This window comes from Leucopleurus acutus (genome assembly GCF_964270905.1).
Source record: "Leucopleurus acutus genome assembly, chromosome: 18".
NCBI lineage: Eukaryota > Metazoa > Chordata > Mammalia > Artiodactyla > Delphinidae > Leucopleurus > Leucopleurus acutus.
In genome coordinates, this window is record NC_139160.1 from 9,561,133 (window position 1) to 9,577,768 (window position 16,636).

Consider the following 16,636-nt stretch of genomic DNA (forward strand, 5'->3'; position numbering starts at 1 on the left):
TAATGGACGATGTTGCTGGTTATTTGTGTCCTTTCTGTCTCCTTTTCAGATGAATGTATATTGAGCCCTGAGTAAGTGCTTGGTTCTGCAATAAGTACTTTGCATGTGTGACAACACTTCATTCCAGGCCGTGGACGTTATTATTTTTCTTCCCACTTTAAATGAGGAAACAGGCTTACAAAGTTCATAGAACTTGCTCAAGATCACACAGCCAATCCACGCTGGAATTAGGATTTGAACCCAGGTCCAGAGAACACCAAAGCCCATGTTTTCATTCAATGCACATTGCATGTGCAAACTACAAGTTTTAGAAAGTGCACAGCCCCCCCAGAGCCAAAGGAAAGATGTCTGAGAGAGTCTTTCTCTCATAAATCAAGGCTCTGAAGACTTCCTAAGTCCCATGTCAAGTTATTAACAACAATCACAAAACATTATAATTCATTAAAATGGCTAATCAATGAGCAGAGACAGCTATAAACAAGAAACGTGTTCTGCTAAGCCAAAGGCTGCAGAGAAACTCAGAGCATCACGAATCTGGGTGGGGGTGGAGAGACGTTAGTCTCACCCTCATATGCAAGAAAGAAGTCAATAACGTCTTACAGGTCAGCTTTGCTGGAGTAAAGGTTTTGGGAAGACTTCACACGCTTGGATTATTCTCCATCAAACAAGCTCCTTCCTCTTCATTCATAAAGTTCCCCCTCAAATGCCACTGCACTCAAGACACCCAGCCTTTTCAAGTAATAACCACACATACAGAGTGCTCAACAAAAAGATTTTCACACCAGTCTCAGCCTAGTAATTGCCCTTCCTCCTGAAATCTAACATCATCAGCACACTCAAACATTGAGAACAAAACAAACAAAAACCTGATATCAAAACTACAGAACAGGTACTCCCCTGGTGGCACAGTGGTTAAGAATCTGCCTGCCAATGAAGGGAACATGGGTTCGAGCCCTGGTCCGGGAAGATCCCACATGCTGTGGAGCAGCTAAGCCTGTGCACCGCAACTACTGAGCCTGTGCTCTAGAGCCTGTGAGCCACAACTACTGAGCCCATGTGCCACAACTACTGAAGCCCGCAGCGCCTAGAGCCCGTGCTCTGCAACAAGAGAAGCCACGACAATGAGAAGCCCGTGCACCGCAATGAAGAGTAGCCCCCGCTCGCTGCAACTAGAGAAAGCCCGCGTGCAGCAACGAAGACCCAACACAGCCAAGAAAGGAAGGGAAGGAGGGAGCGAGGGAGGGAGGAAGGAAGGAAGGAAGGGAGGAAGGATTGCTTTAAAAAAAAAAACACTATGGAACAAAACCCGAACATCTTAAAGGGATATGTTTGTAAAGTGTGCGTTCTTTCACCTTTCACCTTTCTTTCCTGAGGCTTTGCAGACCAGGCTGTGCTGGGCAAGGCCCCACGAAAGCACTGGGCACGTCCTTTCTTCATCAGATAATCTGGGCAGGTGACATCAGGTTCCTTCAGGCCTCTCAGACTCAGGCAGTTCGCCGTGATCACAGTAAGCACTTGCAGGCCTCCAGCTCAACAGCCACACCAGGCTATCCTGCCTAGAGGACAGTCCACACTGCCTACTGGCCTTGGCAGGAAGCCTGATTTATACTGGAGATTCTTAACTCAAAGAAAGCATATGATCTATGACGCTTCGATTTGTCAAAGTCCCCAAGTCTATCACACAATATCTTTCACTTCAAAAGATTTTATTCTGCTCATGATTATGGGAAATTATTCATTAAGGGTGAAACAAAATTCATTAGCTGAGTAAAAAATACAAAGTAAAATTCTCGACACCTCAGAATAGCAGAAAAATAAGAGGGAAATGTGGAGTTTAAAATGAGCCTTATTAATTACATAGATTCCCTCATAGCATATCAAATACATAAAAAGAAAATACAAAATAAAGGCAAGAATTAGAATACTTTGTCTATTTGGGAACCAACTAAAAACAAAACAAGACCACAGAGTGGCACATTATTCCCATATCCATGAGGGGTGATATAAATTATTATTCAAGGAAGAGAAGCAAGTGTGGTGATGTTTCGTGTCCAATTGAGAACTAAAGAGCTGGGGCTTGCTTTGTATGGCTCCTGTGTTCAGGCCCAGAGGTCCCTAACAGGTACCCTGACATCACTTAGCCACGACAGAACTGAGGATGACGCCTTCTATCTGGATTAATTTCACATCGATTCTTTTTTCTTTTGATAATATCACTGAATAGCAGGAGCTGGTATTATTCCCATTTGATAGATGAAGAAACTGAGGCACTGAGAGATTAAATAAAAGCATGCATGGTCACCAGGGTACACGGTCACCTCGATGGTGACCTCAGGGTCACCCAGGACGCAAAGGTGTCCTAGAACCAGGCCTCCTGCCTTCCAGTCCCCCAAGCTTGGTTCCTCTTTCCACTGGAAACATCATTATTCTACTTAAGACTCACGCTGGCCCTTTGTTTTCAAGATTCACTTTCCCTGCAAAATTTTACAGCTGTATGTAATTCACGTGTCCGGTTGATTTATCCATGATTTAGGCTGTTTATATTGAAGAAGCAGCACTATATATACTATGAGTTATCTCTTTAAAAACCCAATTATTTGGGAAAAGCTCAAATCCCAATCAACTACCAAAGAATTAACCTTTTCTCCTTAAAAACTCCCTTCCCTGAGCACTCACACAAGCACAGTCAGTTCATCAATCTCTTTATGTAAATAGTCATGCAACAAGGGAGGAGGTCTGTTTATTATTTTCGATCCTGTTTTGGCTTCTGGCAAAATTGCACAAACAGCAGAAGTTGGCAGAACATTGATATTTTCTTCTGACTGACTACTGTTCTCCAGCTACAAGTGCAGCACAAGGGCAGAGCACAACTGTGACTATTCTGGTCTGCAGGCCTCAGCCGTGACTGAGGTCAAAACTGCAAAATCTGGAAAACAAAGCTCCATCCAGGGCTTCTCTCCGCAAATGGAGACCCTGGCTTAACACATGCTTTCCTTCCACTATAGAACTGATGAGTTCAAGATCCAGAGTCCAGAGAACACCACAGGTCTGACCTAATTCCCATCTCGATTCTCACTTGCAAAGGCCCACGGTGAAGATCACATGAGCTTCTGAGCTCCGGAGCCCTAAGAGCCCTGGGGAAACCTGGGGGAGTATGGACATCGACCCCCAGCACCTTCTAGGAAGAAGGGCAGCATTTTGCAGGGTCCGGAAGTAGGGAAAGGGGGTTGGGGGTGGAGGAGTTTGTTCTTTCCCTCTGTTATGCTTATTCCTACCTAACCTTGCTAGACTCCTTACCAAAGGCCAAATGCTGCTGCCGTGTTGTTTACTTTGGACAGAGCGCCCTTGATGAAGAGCAGCCAACCCTCAAGAGAGGGGTGGGAGGGTAGTTAGTATATAGGATGATCACGACGAATTGCTGCTGGTTTTGGAGGTAAAGTCCTCCAACAACTTGAGGGACTGCTGGGTGAGAAGAGGGAGGACTGAGAAGGTCCAAAGTGATGAAAAAAAACAGAACACCTTGCTTGGATTCAAGGTAGACATGCTTACATAATTATGAGGGTGCTGGTGTTGTCAGTGGTAAGCTGACATAGGCTTCTGAACCACAGACTTGAGTGCAGAGTCCAGCTCTGCCACCTACTTGCTGGGGGACTTTGGGAAAGTTATTTAGCATTCCGAGTCTTCGTTTACTCATCTGAAAAATGAACATCATAAGGCCTTGAGTGTTAGGCCTTACTATGTTTATTTTCCAGATGAGTAAATTTAACTCTCGAGTCTTCATGAAAATTAAATAAAATAGCAATAAATGCAGTGCCGAAAACAGTCCCTGGTATATAATAGGGAACCCTCAATAAGAGCAGGTATAAGTATGCTGTCAGTGTTTTAAAAATCTTGTAAACTTTTCAAGAGCTAAAATTTGTGGCATAAAATTTATAAAAAGTCAAATCATCAATCCCCAGACCCAAGTATTTGACCCAAATGCACAGAAATTTCGATACATTATTTTGCCTCTCCATGACGAACCCCAACTTACACTCTTCTTTTCACTTCGGCGACCCAGTGGAAAAGTTCTGCCCCAGCCCAGGAGGTATGGCTTGCCTTCACCTCTGGACACAGCTGCACAGACTCCAGCAGCCAGGAGGAAGCACGACTGACAGTTAAGAGCTGAAAAGAACCTGTCTCAATTCCACGTCATTCCTGCCTTACAGAACAAAGCACCAGGCTTCACAGAACAGAAGCTACAGTGTCCAGGGCCAGTTCTGCTAAAGTGACCAACGATGGGAGATGGACACAAAAGTGAGAGGAGAAGCCTCACGTGAAACAGAATGGCTCTGTCAGAAACTGAATTGTAAAGCTGGAGGTGAGGAATTAATTTTACTCTACGTGGAAGGGGGAAAGGAAAAAGTTGGACTCTGAAACCATCTCTACTCTACCAGTTAGTTAATGTTTGACAACCGTATTGCTCACTGCCAAGTTTCCTTATTCGATCAAGTGAGCCTATACTTATCTATAGAGTCTACTCAGGGAAATGTACTTTTCCATACAGCAAAACCAAGTGAAAATCCACTTCCAAAGGAACAACTTAGGGAACGGAGACTAGAAACGTCTCAAAGTAGGAAAGCTTGCATTTGTCAGATCTCTGAAAGATTCTAGGGAACACAGCTTCCTAATCCAAGATGATCAGTACTATCTTACACTCATATTCAAAAAGATAATCCATATGGAGTGGCTCCACAAAATGTCACACATGCTACCAGTGAAGGCATTACTGTTATAATAGCTTTTCAGGGTTTCCAGGATGCCATACGCAAACATCAAATATTTTATCTTATAAAACAAGGCTTTTACTAAGTTCGAGATTAACATTTATGTCATGATATAAAAAGACTGGACTAACTAATGTTTCTACTCTTTGTTGGCTGGGGGGCACAAAAATGGAGGAGGACCTAAGACTACATATATTCCATAAATAAATGAAGCAAAAGAATCCACGTTGATTTAGTCCATTCAACTTGAAGGACAAATTTCAACAAATGTTAATTTCATATCCATATGCAGTCTTTCACAGCGGAGGAATTCAACAATATGAAGAATATTCCTGAATGAAAAGGAATGAAATCCTTAGAGGAAATGGGCAATGAAAGCTTCTTAAATAATTTGCTTGAATTAGTTCGAGAAACAGAGTGCTTAGTTTTTAAATTGCCAACTGATCATTTGAAAGTTTATTGACATTTTACAGCATTTCTTTTCTATGAACTCCTCTAAGCAAAGACCACTGTAATACTGGAAAGTTTCTACAAAATTAAGAAAAATCTCAAAGTTAAGTTCTCAGTTTAGAAAAATCACAACATGTTGAGAGGGGAACTCAGATATTATAGATAAAAACCGTCAGATATATAGACATAACCCTCTATTACTGGCTAATGAGGCTGGTCTAGGGCCTTGCTCCCACCCTCACACACTGATAGCCTCCCTGGCCTTTCACTCCAGCCTACTGAGAGCACAGCCCCCTTTCCTCCAGCACTGCTGCCCTCTCTCAGCTTTACAGTTTACCAGCAAGTCACTCCCAGAGCTGGGAACATTTCCTGCCTCTTTTATTGGCAGAAGGTGGGGATCAACAGACTTTGCTATTTATCTTTATGAGTTGAAATGGGGCCTAAACCCATCACTTTAGGTCAGTTCAGAGCAACTAAGAATAACTGCTGTGCCCAGGAAACCACACTTGGGAACGACAATGGTTTTCATTACAGTTTAAGATAAAAAACAAAAGAACAGCAGCAACAACAAAAAACCCCACCTTTTGTTTCAGGTTTTGTGGTGGATACTTTTTGAGGACACAAAAAATGTGGCGAGAGGTATGCCTGCCTTAGTAAACTTGGTATATAGTACATAATTTACTCTTTGTTTGCTGATACAATACCTTGAAGGGCCCTATGTACATGGATGTTTGTTTAATATAAATATTGATATATTTTCTTATATTGAGCACTTAGTATGTGCCAGGCACCGTGTTCTGTGTTTAATTGTATTCTCTCACTTATTGCAATAACTATGAGATAATGGCTATTACTAGCTCCTTTTTGCCCACAGAAGAACTGAAGCTTAGAAATGTTAAGTAACTTGGCCAAGGTCACTCTGCTAGGGAGATATAGAGCTGAATTTTAAACTCAAGCTGCATGACTCCAAAGGCCTCCAATTGTTTCAGTAGTAGGTGTAGAAAGTTTAAAGTTTAGGTTAAATGAACAGTGTCCCTAGGACATTCTTGATCCCACAATCAAGAGCAGAAAGTGTTTCTTGAAATTCAATCAACATATTTCAATTACTTGCCCCAAAGAATACAGATTTCATCATCCCATCAACAGGATAACTCCTGGAAGATTGTCCTAGAAGAAGGCAAGAAACAAATGCCCATCTCTCTAATGCTTTGTGCTACCATTTCATGGCTGTTCCAAGCAATTCCAATGGATTGGCTGCCCTGGCCATTGATAATACATAAGAATTCAAATGTGGAATTACATCACACTCAGTATTGGGACCAACAGATGATAAACTCAGTCCCTGAAATTCTTTTGCGGTCTTCTTCAAGATATCCTGCAAGACTGATTTCCCTTCTTTCTGGCCAAGATTTTTCCCCTCCTTCTTCTAGGAAGCCAGTAATAAAAACATCTAAGCAGCTTTATCTGCCGTAGACCTTCCTCCTAAAAGCACAGCAGAGAGAATGGAATACTAACAGTGAAAATAGGAAAGTGCAGGGAAAGGGTGGTAGCAGACTCTCCTACCCAAAGAGATCAATGTAGTAGTGAAGGCGATTTGATTAATAAGAAATTATTATACACAACACATGGTCCTCCAAATTATACCTTGCAACGGATTTCATTCTCTATTTTGAGAAATGCATTTAGCAGGAAATGTATTGTGTCCTTCAAAGCATTTCGGAGAGATTTAAATTCCTCTACTAAGAACTCTAGTCTTATTTAGGTGAAAATGGTTGGAATATCATTGTCATTGGAATTGTAGATCCTTCTTATTTCTTACAGTAATTTTTATTATTATAAATAATTTGGAGGTAGTAAAACCTTCAGAGGAAAATATGATTTTATGACTATCGTATTTTTTTCCAGTTTGTCATTTGGTGAATACAAATGCATGTGAAATGCTACTGTTCACTTATAGAGATTGAATACTAATCCAAGGTTCTTGTCATCCATATGCATGATTTTCAAAATTACCAGTAAGAGGAGACTTGGAATGCAGGAAGAGAATGCCTTCTTCAGCTCAAAATACTGATATGTAAATTAGTTACTTGGTGACTGCGGAGTCCCTTTACAATCTCCTCTCTCTCCTCTACACTGTTTCACTCTAGTGTTTTATCAGAATGTTAGAGACAAGGCAATGCAAATCACTGGTATTTTAATCAGCTCTGCCTCTGTCAGACCTCTGAAATTACCAGGATTCCTATGGCTTGTGAGGGAAGTCATTTGAGAGTCTAGCCAGACATTTCGGATTTTTTTCTATTGATTTCCTTTTTCTAACAGCATTAGCATGTTCTGTAATTTTAAGTTATTTTCCAACCATTCCATTTAAATTCCTTTTGATCCTAAGCTTCTCTAAAAAAGAGAATTCATGTCTTTTCAAACAATAGTGTATAAATTTTCATAGTAATCTGTGTGTCTGCCTTGCCCTAGACTGCACCATTCTACAGTGATTGCTCTGGCCCTGTGTGACTTTACAACATGGGGATTTGAGCTACACGGTATGGCTAATTCTCCATGTATTCTGTTGCAGCTTTTTGATATTCTGTGGATTTCTCTCAAAAAGCATCAGTCATAATGCAAATGCTAATTTGTTATCCCTTTGCCAGCAGGAGGAAAAATACCTTAAGAATATTTGTAGTCTTCATGGGAAACTTGGTAAGTTGCTTATACAACTAGACCAAACAGATTTTACTAACAAAAATGACCTATTATCTATCAGTTCACTTTACTCTGTCGTTCCAAGGGAGACTTTATGTAACCAAGGATACGTTTGGCCCTTCAAGTCAGAAACTGACTCTGAGCCACCCATCAAAGTTTGAGCTTACAGGAGCCCACCTCTCCCACCACCTACAGCCAGGGAGAATTCGAGACTCCTAAATAGTTTCCTGTTTCTTTCCTGTGGGGCTGTGACTCCACTGTCCAGCAGTAATGGAATATTCTGAATTAGCTGCTGTAACTTCTGACCCCTTTGGAACTCAACTAGGACTTTGGCTTTATCATAGATCCAGAGCTAAAAAGTAATCATTTCTTTCTCCTGGCCCAGCAGTACCTATCTTGTAGGGTTACTTGAAGATTGTTTGTATTCTTTTTATTATAATGATTAACTCTGCCCATATACCTACTCCTTCAGTTTTCTGATGGGCAAATTGTGCGGAGGGCACTTAATCAGGTTAGGATCTTCCTTTGGTTGTTAATTTTCATAAAAGATATCCATCCTGCCTTAACCCAGTAGATTTTTAAGGTACATGGAGCTGGCCTTATTTGAAAACAGAATACTTGCAATGTTACTCTATAAGATACAATCTCAAATTATCAATTCATTCAAGAAATATGTTCAAAGAGAATTATCTGAATGGACCACCAGCCCTCCACTTTCCTAAACCAGACTTTCCAAAATGTGTTCCCCAGGGAACATTGATTTTACATGATGTCACTTCCTGGTATCCAGTACAAAATGGTTTCATGATGAAATATGGAAATATGTCAGTTTAAACAAAGTTAAATTACTTTCTGCAGGATTTCTCTGAGCCTTTCATAAATGTGAATTTCCAAGAAGGGAAGGAAGATGCAGTATTTCCCCAAATTACTTAACCACAGACATATTTTCCTCCTGCCTATCTATCTATCTATCCATCCATCCAACCATCCATGTAACTAGAGTTCTGAGAATGAGACATAGAGAAATTGTCTCTAGACAGTTTCCATGCTATTTCTAGATTAAGCCAGAGAATCAGAGGATTACCTACTGAACCTCCTTGTTTTGATCCGTCCACCCCATCCTCAAATATTTTTACTGAATTATAATTTGTTTTTATGCTCCCACTTCCACTGCAGGATGCTATAAGAGATTTGCTATTGATTTCACCATAGAAATGTTTAAAAGCACCATCGACTATGGCTTGTAGTCTCTTTATGGGATTTTTTATGAGAAACTGCTCTTGTATATCAAGTCCTTAGGAGAAAATTCTCCCAAATATCAAGCCCCAGGGAAAGTTGTGCTGGTATGTTTTTACCTTATGGACATGGCAAATCTTCCCTGATCACGTTTTCCTCTTTTCTTAGATTAGAAAGGCTCAAGCTAAATCTGTAGCCTGCTTTTAATAGTTATTCAGGGCCTTACGTTGTAAATTTTTATATAATATCTCTTCCTAGTTTTATCTTATTAATTGACCTACATTTTTCTTTTCACCAGATTTATCTTTTTTTAACTGCGTTGTATCTCCTTCTCTAAACTACCTCAAATCCTTTAGGTAATGAGGTAGAATGTAAATTAATACATAATGTCTTTACCCACACCAAAATCATATTCAGATTGCCCGAGGAGATAGAAAATGATTGTTACGTGATCCTCATTTCATTCAAATATCTGGTGTGCAAAACGCATGGTTGTCTTCTTATGTCTTCTTCTCTAGTCTCAGCACCTCGTTCTCATAGCTAATGAAATGTAGAGACAGAGCACATCCCTCTTAATGATATGTTTTCACTGAATTTCCATTTATTTTCCTTTATATAGGAAGTTTACTAAAACCCACTTGTCATTTTCTCTCTTTCTAAATTTGTCTGGGCCATCAATTGATATTGCTCAGACCACTAGTGGTGATTTTTTTTCTAACTTGTGCTTCTAAATCGGCCATGATTAGGTTGTTAGGGAAATGGGGAATCCTGTTTTATAAAAGTTGACCAGTGTCCCAAATTTACTAACAATTAAAGCACTGATTATAGTGCGGGGGGGAAGATACGAGAAAAATGAATCTCTATTCACTTAAGCTAATGTCACAAAATCCAGATTTGGCAATTACCTGCGTCTGGGATGAGTGTTTATAAATTCAGAACCAATAAAAGCAGTGAAGTGCAGCTATGCAACTCTCAAGTGTTATATGTGTATAAGCATATTGCTCTTTGCTAATTTCTTTCTAGTACTTATTTCTTGACTGCTCATATTTTTTACTATGTGATGATTTTTAAAATGTTATTCAAAGTTAGTTGACTTAACAGATTTTCCTGTAACTTCTGGTTAAACAGTATCCTTTGTGTACAGGCCCTTCAGTCACCAACACTGAATAGAAAGAGGCTCTGATTCATGAAATGTGAATTTGTGACAGTTTTGTGTTTTTTTTTTTAAAGAACTTGAGCAACACATGACTGATGCATGCTTACCCTGTTTTCTGTGTTCCATCTGTCTTTCTGCCGGTGTATTCATCCTCCATTTCTGAAAGTAGCTGAGAAAGAGAATGCTAAGCATAGAGAAAGGGCAATTCCAAAAGAACAAAAGGTTGTTTGACTTTGGCTGATGCTACCCAGTTGGTGGAGGTCTCCTACACCAGGGATGAGAAATGCCACCACTTAGGTTGGGCAAATCCCCAAGATATCATTTGACTTGATGGAGGAATGAGAGAGAATACATCACTAATGCCCAGTTCCATTCCCTGCAAACATAAAAAAGCAGTTTACTCTGCTCTAGTTGAGTTCAACTCAAGTGCTATCTCTAAACATAGTGTCAGGTAAAAAGTCAATGAACGTGCAAAGATCAATTTTCACTAATTCTCCTAGTAGTGAAATTTCCACATTTTGCATTTACTATCAAGAAAAGAGGTCTTTTGTGAGCTTGGGGATCCACCTGCATTAACACTCCCGGATCCCTACGGTCCTTGCAATAGGCCAGGCACTGCAATAACTCCATTTTACAGTCCAGGACTCCTGATAAAGAAAGGTTTTTACAGGTTTCTTTATAAATATAGGTTGTACTGACATTTAAATAGTCCACAAGACAGGACATCCTAACGTTCCTATTAAATTGATAATGAGAGCATTAACCAGGTATCAAAGAAGTATGTCCGGGTAGATGTTGAATGACATAATAAGGAAAATGTAAATAAGAATCATCTTTCTCTTAAAGTAATAACCTGTGATCACAGAATCCTAGAGTTTTAGAGAGGATGGGAGCTTCACATTTATTTAATCCAAACTCTTTGTTTTATGGAAGAAGAAAAGAATGCCCAGAGAAGTTGTGACTTGCCTCAGATCACACAATTAAATTAGCATCAGAAGTAGAACTAAAATCTGATTTCCACCTTACCATTTCCTTGACAAGATGTAGAAAAATTATAAGCCATTGATTTATTCCACGTTAGACAGCTGCTCTGTTTCCTTTTGGGCTTCTGTTACTTTAGGTTTAAATTTCCCTGCGTTACACCCTCTTGTTCAAGGAGTTATTGACTCAACTACAGAAAGATCTTGGGAACCATAGTCATACCATCTCATTTTCTCATCAAGAAATGAAGGCCCAGTGAAGTTCTGAAACTTGCCTGGTAAAAGAATGAGAGAGTTTCCAAATAGAGCCTGCATCCCTGTCTTCTTTTTTTCTGTAGTTCAATGGACTTTATTGCAGTCCGGTCCATATCATGCTGTTTAAAGCATTACAATATTTTTTTAAGTTCAAAAGCATGATGAATTCTTTCACAAAGCAAGTAATCACATTTATACACTTGCTTAAATTTAGATTTTCCGAGTAACATGTGTGTGTATAGACTTTAAGCATGATGCACATGTAGCCAATAAATCGTAACCATCTAATGACATAAGATCCCAATTCACCCCTTCCATGGCCTAACATACTCTTCCTCCACCTCCTCAGTATCCTCCCTCATGTCCATTCCAAGAGTCTGCCAGTAAGGGAAATAAGGACCGTTACAATTTTCATTCTCTCTCCCTATAACAATTTCCCCATTGATTCAGCAAGACTGTGGGGCAAGGATCATGGGCAGTATGACTTGTGTGATAAGCTTTCACTCTGCAAAACACCCTACTTTAAACATCACTTCTCTTTTTCACTGGACTTAAAACTCCAGAACTAAGAAGATGGCTAGATAAATGATGCATGTATATTTCGGAGCATACCCTATGAGAAGCAAGTTTAGATTCATCCTGAGTTTGAGCAACTAATTCTGATCCTATGTATCATCAAAGATTCCTTTATTTCTCTTCCCTGTTTTTCCCTCTCATGAGTGGATCTGCTGTTGAATCATGTCTGTGCCATTCAATGATTATCTCACTGTAATGAGGTCACTGAGGAGCAACTTACTCTTGTTTGCACTGTTCCCAACAGCCATGAAAGACTGTAAGTGTTGATCCCCAAATTATATTTATATAATGCTAAATCTTCCTTGAAAGATCTATAGCAGAGTAAACAATCTTAATGATGTGGCTGTCATTTCCAGATACCAGTATGTGAGTTACAAAAAATATCGGTGTTATTAATTTAATATGCACTTGATAAACTTTAATTCAATGATTATGGGCCATTAGTATAATAACCTGACATTGTGTACTATTGGGTACTAACTGCTCAAGGAAGATAAAACACAGCAGTTTGCTTCCACTAGAGAAATAAGACCTGATTGGAAATCTCACAGTGATTCTGTAACATGGTTCATTGCTGTACCCTGAGTAGAAAAGATTGAAATATTATATAATCCAGAAATCAACCATAGGTTCAGTAGTTTAACACTCATTATAAAAACTAAAAAATGGTTTGGAGTATTATTGAGCATGGTCTCTAGTTAAGATACATTCAAATACCAGCTCCTACTATGTAACTTTGGAGAGGTTATTTGAACTCTATGTACTTCTGTTTTCTTACCTGTAAAATGGGTATAATAATAGTACTTACCTACAAGAATTTATTTTTTTAGGGTAAAATAAATTGGAATATATATAAAGTGCTCTGAGCAGTGCGTGATACACTGTTATTCTCTATTACAGTAAACCAATCTACTCATACGGTAAACCCAGTAAAATCATTTTGCTTCTGCTTTCTCAATGTCTTACGACACAATCGTGCATTGTATTATTAACTCATTATTAACAAATAATGAGTTCCTAACCACTGGATTGTTGGAATTCTTTCATGCTTCCCTATGATCCTAACTGTCATTTAATTTTTAGGCATTCATTAGCTTCAAACATTCCATTGCCCAGTATTAAAAGAAGTGAGTATGCTCAAATTTTCTAATTAGGCAAAATGAAACACAGAAACAGAATACATTTTCAGTGATCATGCATGTGTTCATAACTTCAAGTCCTCGATGGAAAAACAATCTTCATTCCAGAAAGAATATAATTTTTAATGAAATCAATCATTGCAAATTCATTTAAGGAGACTTACAAAGATATTTCAAACTATTTGTATGCAATGTTTCTAACATAATACACTTCATAAGCATGCTGAGGAACATTCAGAGTGCAGACTACAAATCATCAAATCATCACCAAACATTTATTGAGCCCCTATGTCCATAATGATGGTGACGTCTGGTAAAGCACCATTGTCAGAAATCTCTAAAACTAAAATGGAGCTGGTTTTTATTATAAGCCTAGTGTATTTTTAAATCAAGCCACAAGGAAATAATTACTTTTGTTTCTATTCAATCAAGACATGCACACAGAGTTTATGGAATGACATAATATCCTTCCTGAAATCAGACCGGTATGTAGTACCAGTATCCTTCACACATAACCAGTTCCTGAACCTTTAAAAACAAATCCTAATTTCCAAGGAAACAATCTCATCAAATGCTGCTCACTAGAATACATATTGTTCCTTTTGGAAACATTACAATAAGATTTTCATGATTACAAACCCCAACTTCCCCTCTAAAATTCAATATAATCTTAAACTTATTTATTTAAGTGGAAATTGTACTTTTATAATGGCTCTAGAATATCCTGGTCAACTTATGTATCACCAATATAATAATTTAGCTATTTAGAAGTCTGGGAGGGGGTGATTATAAACTTCATAAACTTATTGTACATGTGTAGTATGTGTGTGTGTCTTTTAAATGGGCAACAGAAGTTTCTTAGGAATGTTCACCTTTCTACTTTCTACAAACCTATCCTAAGATAAAGCGCATGTTTTAAACTATTTTTGGAGAATGATGAGTTTTAGTGATTTTTTTTCCCCCTGAGAATAAAAAGGAACACGTAACAACTTGTAATCAATATCCTCTCCTCTCTGCCTTATAAAGCTGGTGCTTCTGTCACAAGATTTGCTTTGACATTAGCAGACACTTATCCTTTACCAGAAAAACAGTATCAACAAATCAGTGGCAACTGCTGACATAAACGTACAAATAGGCAGAGAATGTGACACTGGTTGTCAGCCCAAGGCCCTTAAGAATAGAATTTTAACTTTCTCCTGTCACTAAGAGTGTTCTAAAGAATCTAGGCGGGGTGGAAGTCAGTTTCCCACCCTCTCCTAATTAAATAAACAAGTGTCCAAGTTTTAAATGTGACAGAGTGTGTGGAACTTGTCACGTTTAAAAATGAAAAGCTCCTAAAATACATACTGAGGAAACCTGTCTCATTTATTCTGTAGAGACACATAAGTCTTGGAAATTTATGATTCACTGTCCTACCGTGAAGTTTTTTGTGGACTTTATGTTGAGTTATGTGGCAGCTAAGTGCTGTCACTGTTTGCTTGAAACTGCAGCCTTAAGTTATTTCTGAAAGGTATGCGCAGCTTGGCATAGAAATCCGTATGTTGTAAAGTGAAAACAATAATTTTAAAAACTGGGTTAGCATGAAAGAGAGCCAACAGAAATCAGAATTAGCAACAGCCTTCCACTACCGGCGACTCACCTTGTTGAATTTTAGTCACTAGCTGATGGCGTGCTAGAATCCGGCTCATCCTGTAAGGAGAGCGTCTCGCAGTCTGATCAAATCGCAAATACATCTCCTGGCCCTCAGGTGTCATGGCATTTAGATAGTAGCAACCTGAAGCTGGGGTCCTGGGTCCCTGACTGAACATCCCGGCAGATTTTCTTTTGCCCTCAGTCTGCCCTGTGGCTGTTTCCGTCTGCCTTCAGTCTCAGTTACAGAGCGAGGCATCCAGCCCAGCAGAGCTCAGCAGACCCAGCGATTTTTAAAAAGAAAAAGGAGTGCCAAAAGCCACAACTCAGAATTCCAACCCCCGGCCTCACGTGACCTCGCAGAGCCAATCAGAGGAAGACAGGAGATGGGACGGTCCACAGTCGGCCCCAAGCCCCGGAGAGAGGCAGGTCCAGCCTCTCTGATCCCCACACAATGCGGGAAGGCAATGTGAGTACTGCCCTGCCTCTGAGCTGACTAAGCCCCGAGAAGCAGCACTCACTGAAAGAGTTCAAAGGAAAAGAGAGAGGGAAGAGGAAAGGCAGCAGAAGAAAAAATAAGCCCTGGGCATAGGAAATCAATCTTTCTGGTTGTAAGGGTTAGAGAAAGCACACTCGCCTTCTCCAAGGCAGCTAAAAGATGGATGTGAGAAACAAGTGAAAAACTACTTCAAATAAGCATAAACAGCTTAGGATAAATTACCACCCTTCATTACAAAGAAATAAATAAAGCTTTTCCAGTGAAAAGTGAACTTCAAGTGCTTTAAGGCCCTGAGTAAATACGCTCCAGGCCCCTTCTGCATGGGAAGCTGAGAGCTCTCACAGATGAGACTGGCAGAGGCAAGAGCACACGTGTATTTGTTAAGTATCTACCCCTTTAAATTTTCCACCTCTCCAATTTTTAATCACCCAGAAGTAAAGTACTTTTGAAGTACCTCTCACATTTAAGACACTGCCAGGAATCACTGTAAAGATGCAGATCCATGCAATGCTGATGTTGCCAAGCTGCCTGGGATCAATAGAGAAGTTATGCAAAAGCATATAACACAGGCCTTATGTGAAAGGGGCCTCAAGAAAGACACAAGAGCAATATTAGAGGAAGCAATATTATTTTTGACTGGGGTGACGAGAGCAGGCCACACAGAGGAAGAGACATTTGGGTGGGCTTTAAAAATATGGGTGGGATTCTGACAGGCAGAGACTGAGGAGGGCTTTGCAGGAGGGTCTGTGCCCACATGTGTGGAGATCGGGAACCACAGTGTGTGTTTAAGGAAAACGTGAGTAATTCCACTTGGCCATATCTGAGTATACATATGGGGGTAATTAGCATTTTTCCCCTATTTTTTCTCTTTAACATTGTTTGATGTAAAGAGGAAAAAAGTCCATAGAAAACATGGTATCAAATTCTGAACCTGGGGCTGAGGGAATAAAGTTCTTTGAAAAAGAGGCATAAGGCCAAGTTGTTCTTATATTTGGCTGTCTCAAACTGAAACATAGCCTGGCCTGGGATTTGGAATCCTAATAATAAAAACTTTCAATTGAAAGTTCAACAGGACTTAAATTAGGTCCTCGATTCTTGCTGCTGTGGCTAACGGTGGTCAGTCCTAACATCTTTCCCTGTGGGAACTTTGCAATTCTGAGAAGCAGCTCATTTCGTGTAAATATCTTACTAGGTAAATGAGCACGTTAATAAAGATCCCTAGGGCGTACACTGGAATGTACTCTCGCTTATGG

The 16,636-nt window shown here is 39.6% G+C and overlaps 1 protein-coding gene across 5 annotated transcripts in view; it reads right to left on the reverse strand.

The window, feature by feature from the left end:
- STARD13 (StAR related lipid transfer domain containing 13) overlaps positions 1–16,636 on the reverse strand; it is a gene marked incomplete at its 5' end in the record, with an annotated part of 222,351 nt that overhangs the window by 157,107 nt on the left and 48,608 nt on the right. For 2 of the 5 annotated variants that reach the window (XM_082859467.1, XM_082859472.1), the window contains one exon: positions 14,895–15,157. The exons of 2 other annotated variants lie outside the window; for them this stretch is intronic. In XM_082859467.1, coding sequence (XP_082715593.1) covers positions 14,895–15,063 — 169 coding nt within the window. Of the gene's footprint in view, positions 1–4,033; positions 4,622–14,894; positions 15,158–16,636 lie in introns of those variants that run through there. One more of the 5 variants, XM_082859471.1, reaches the window with a different exon arrangement.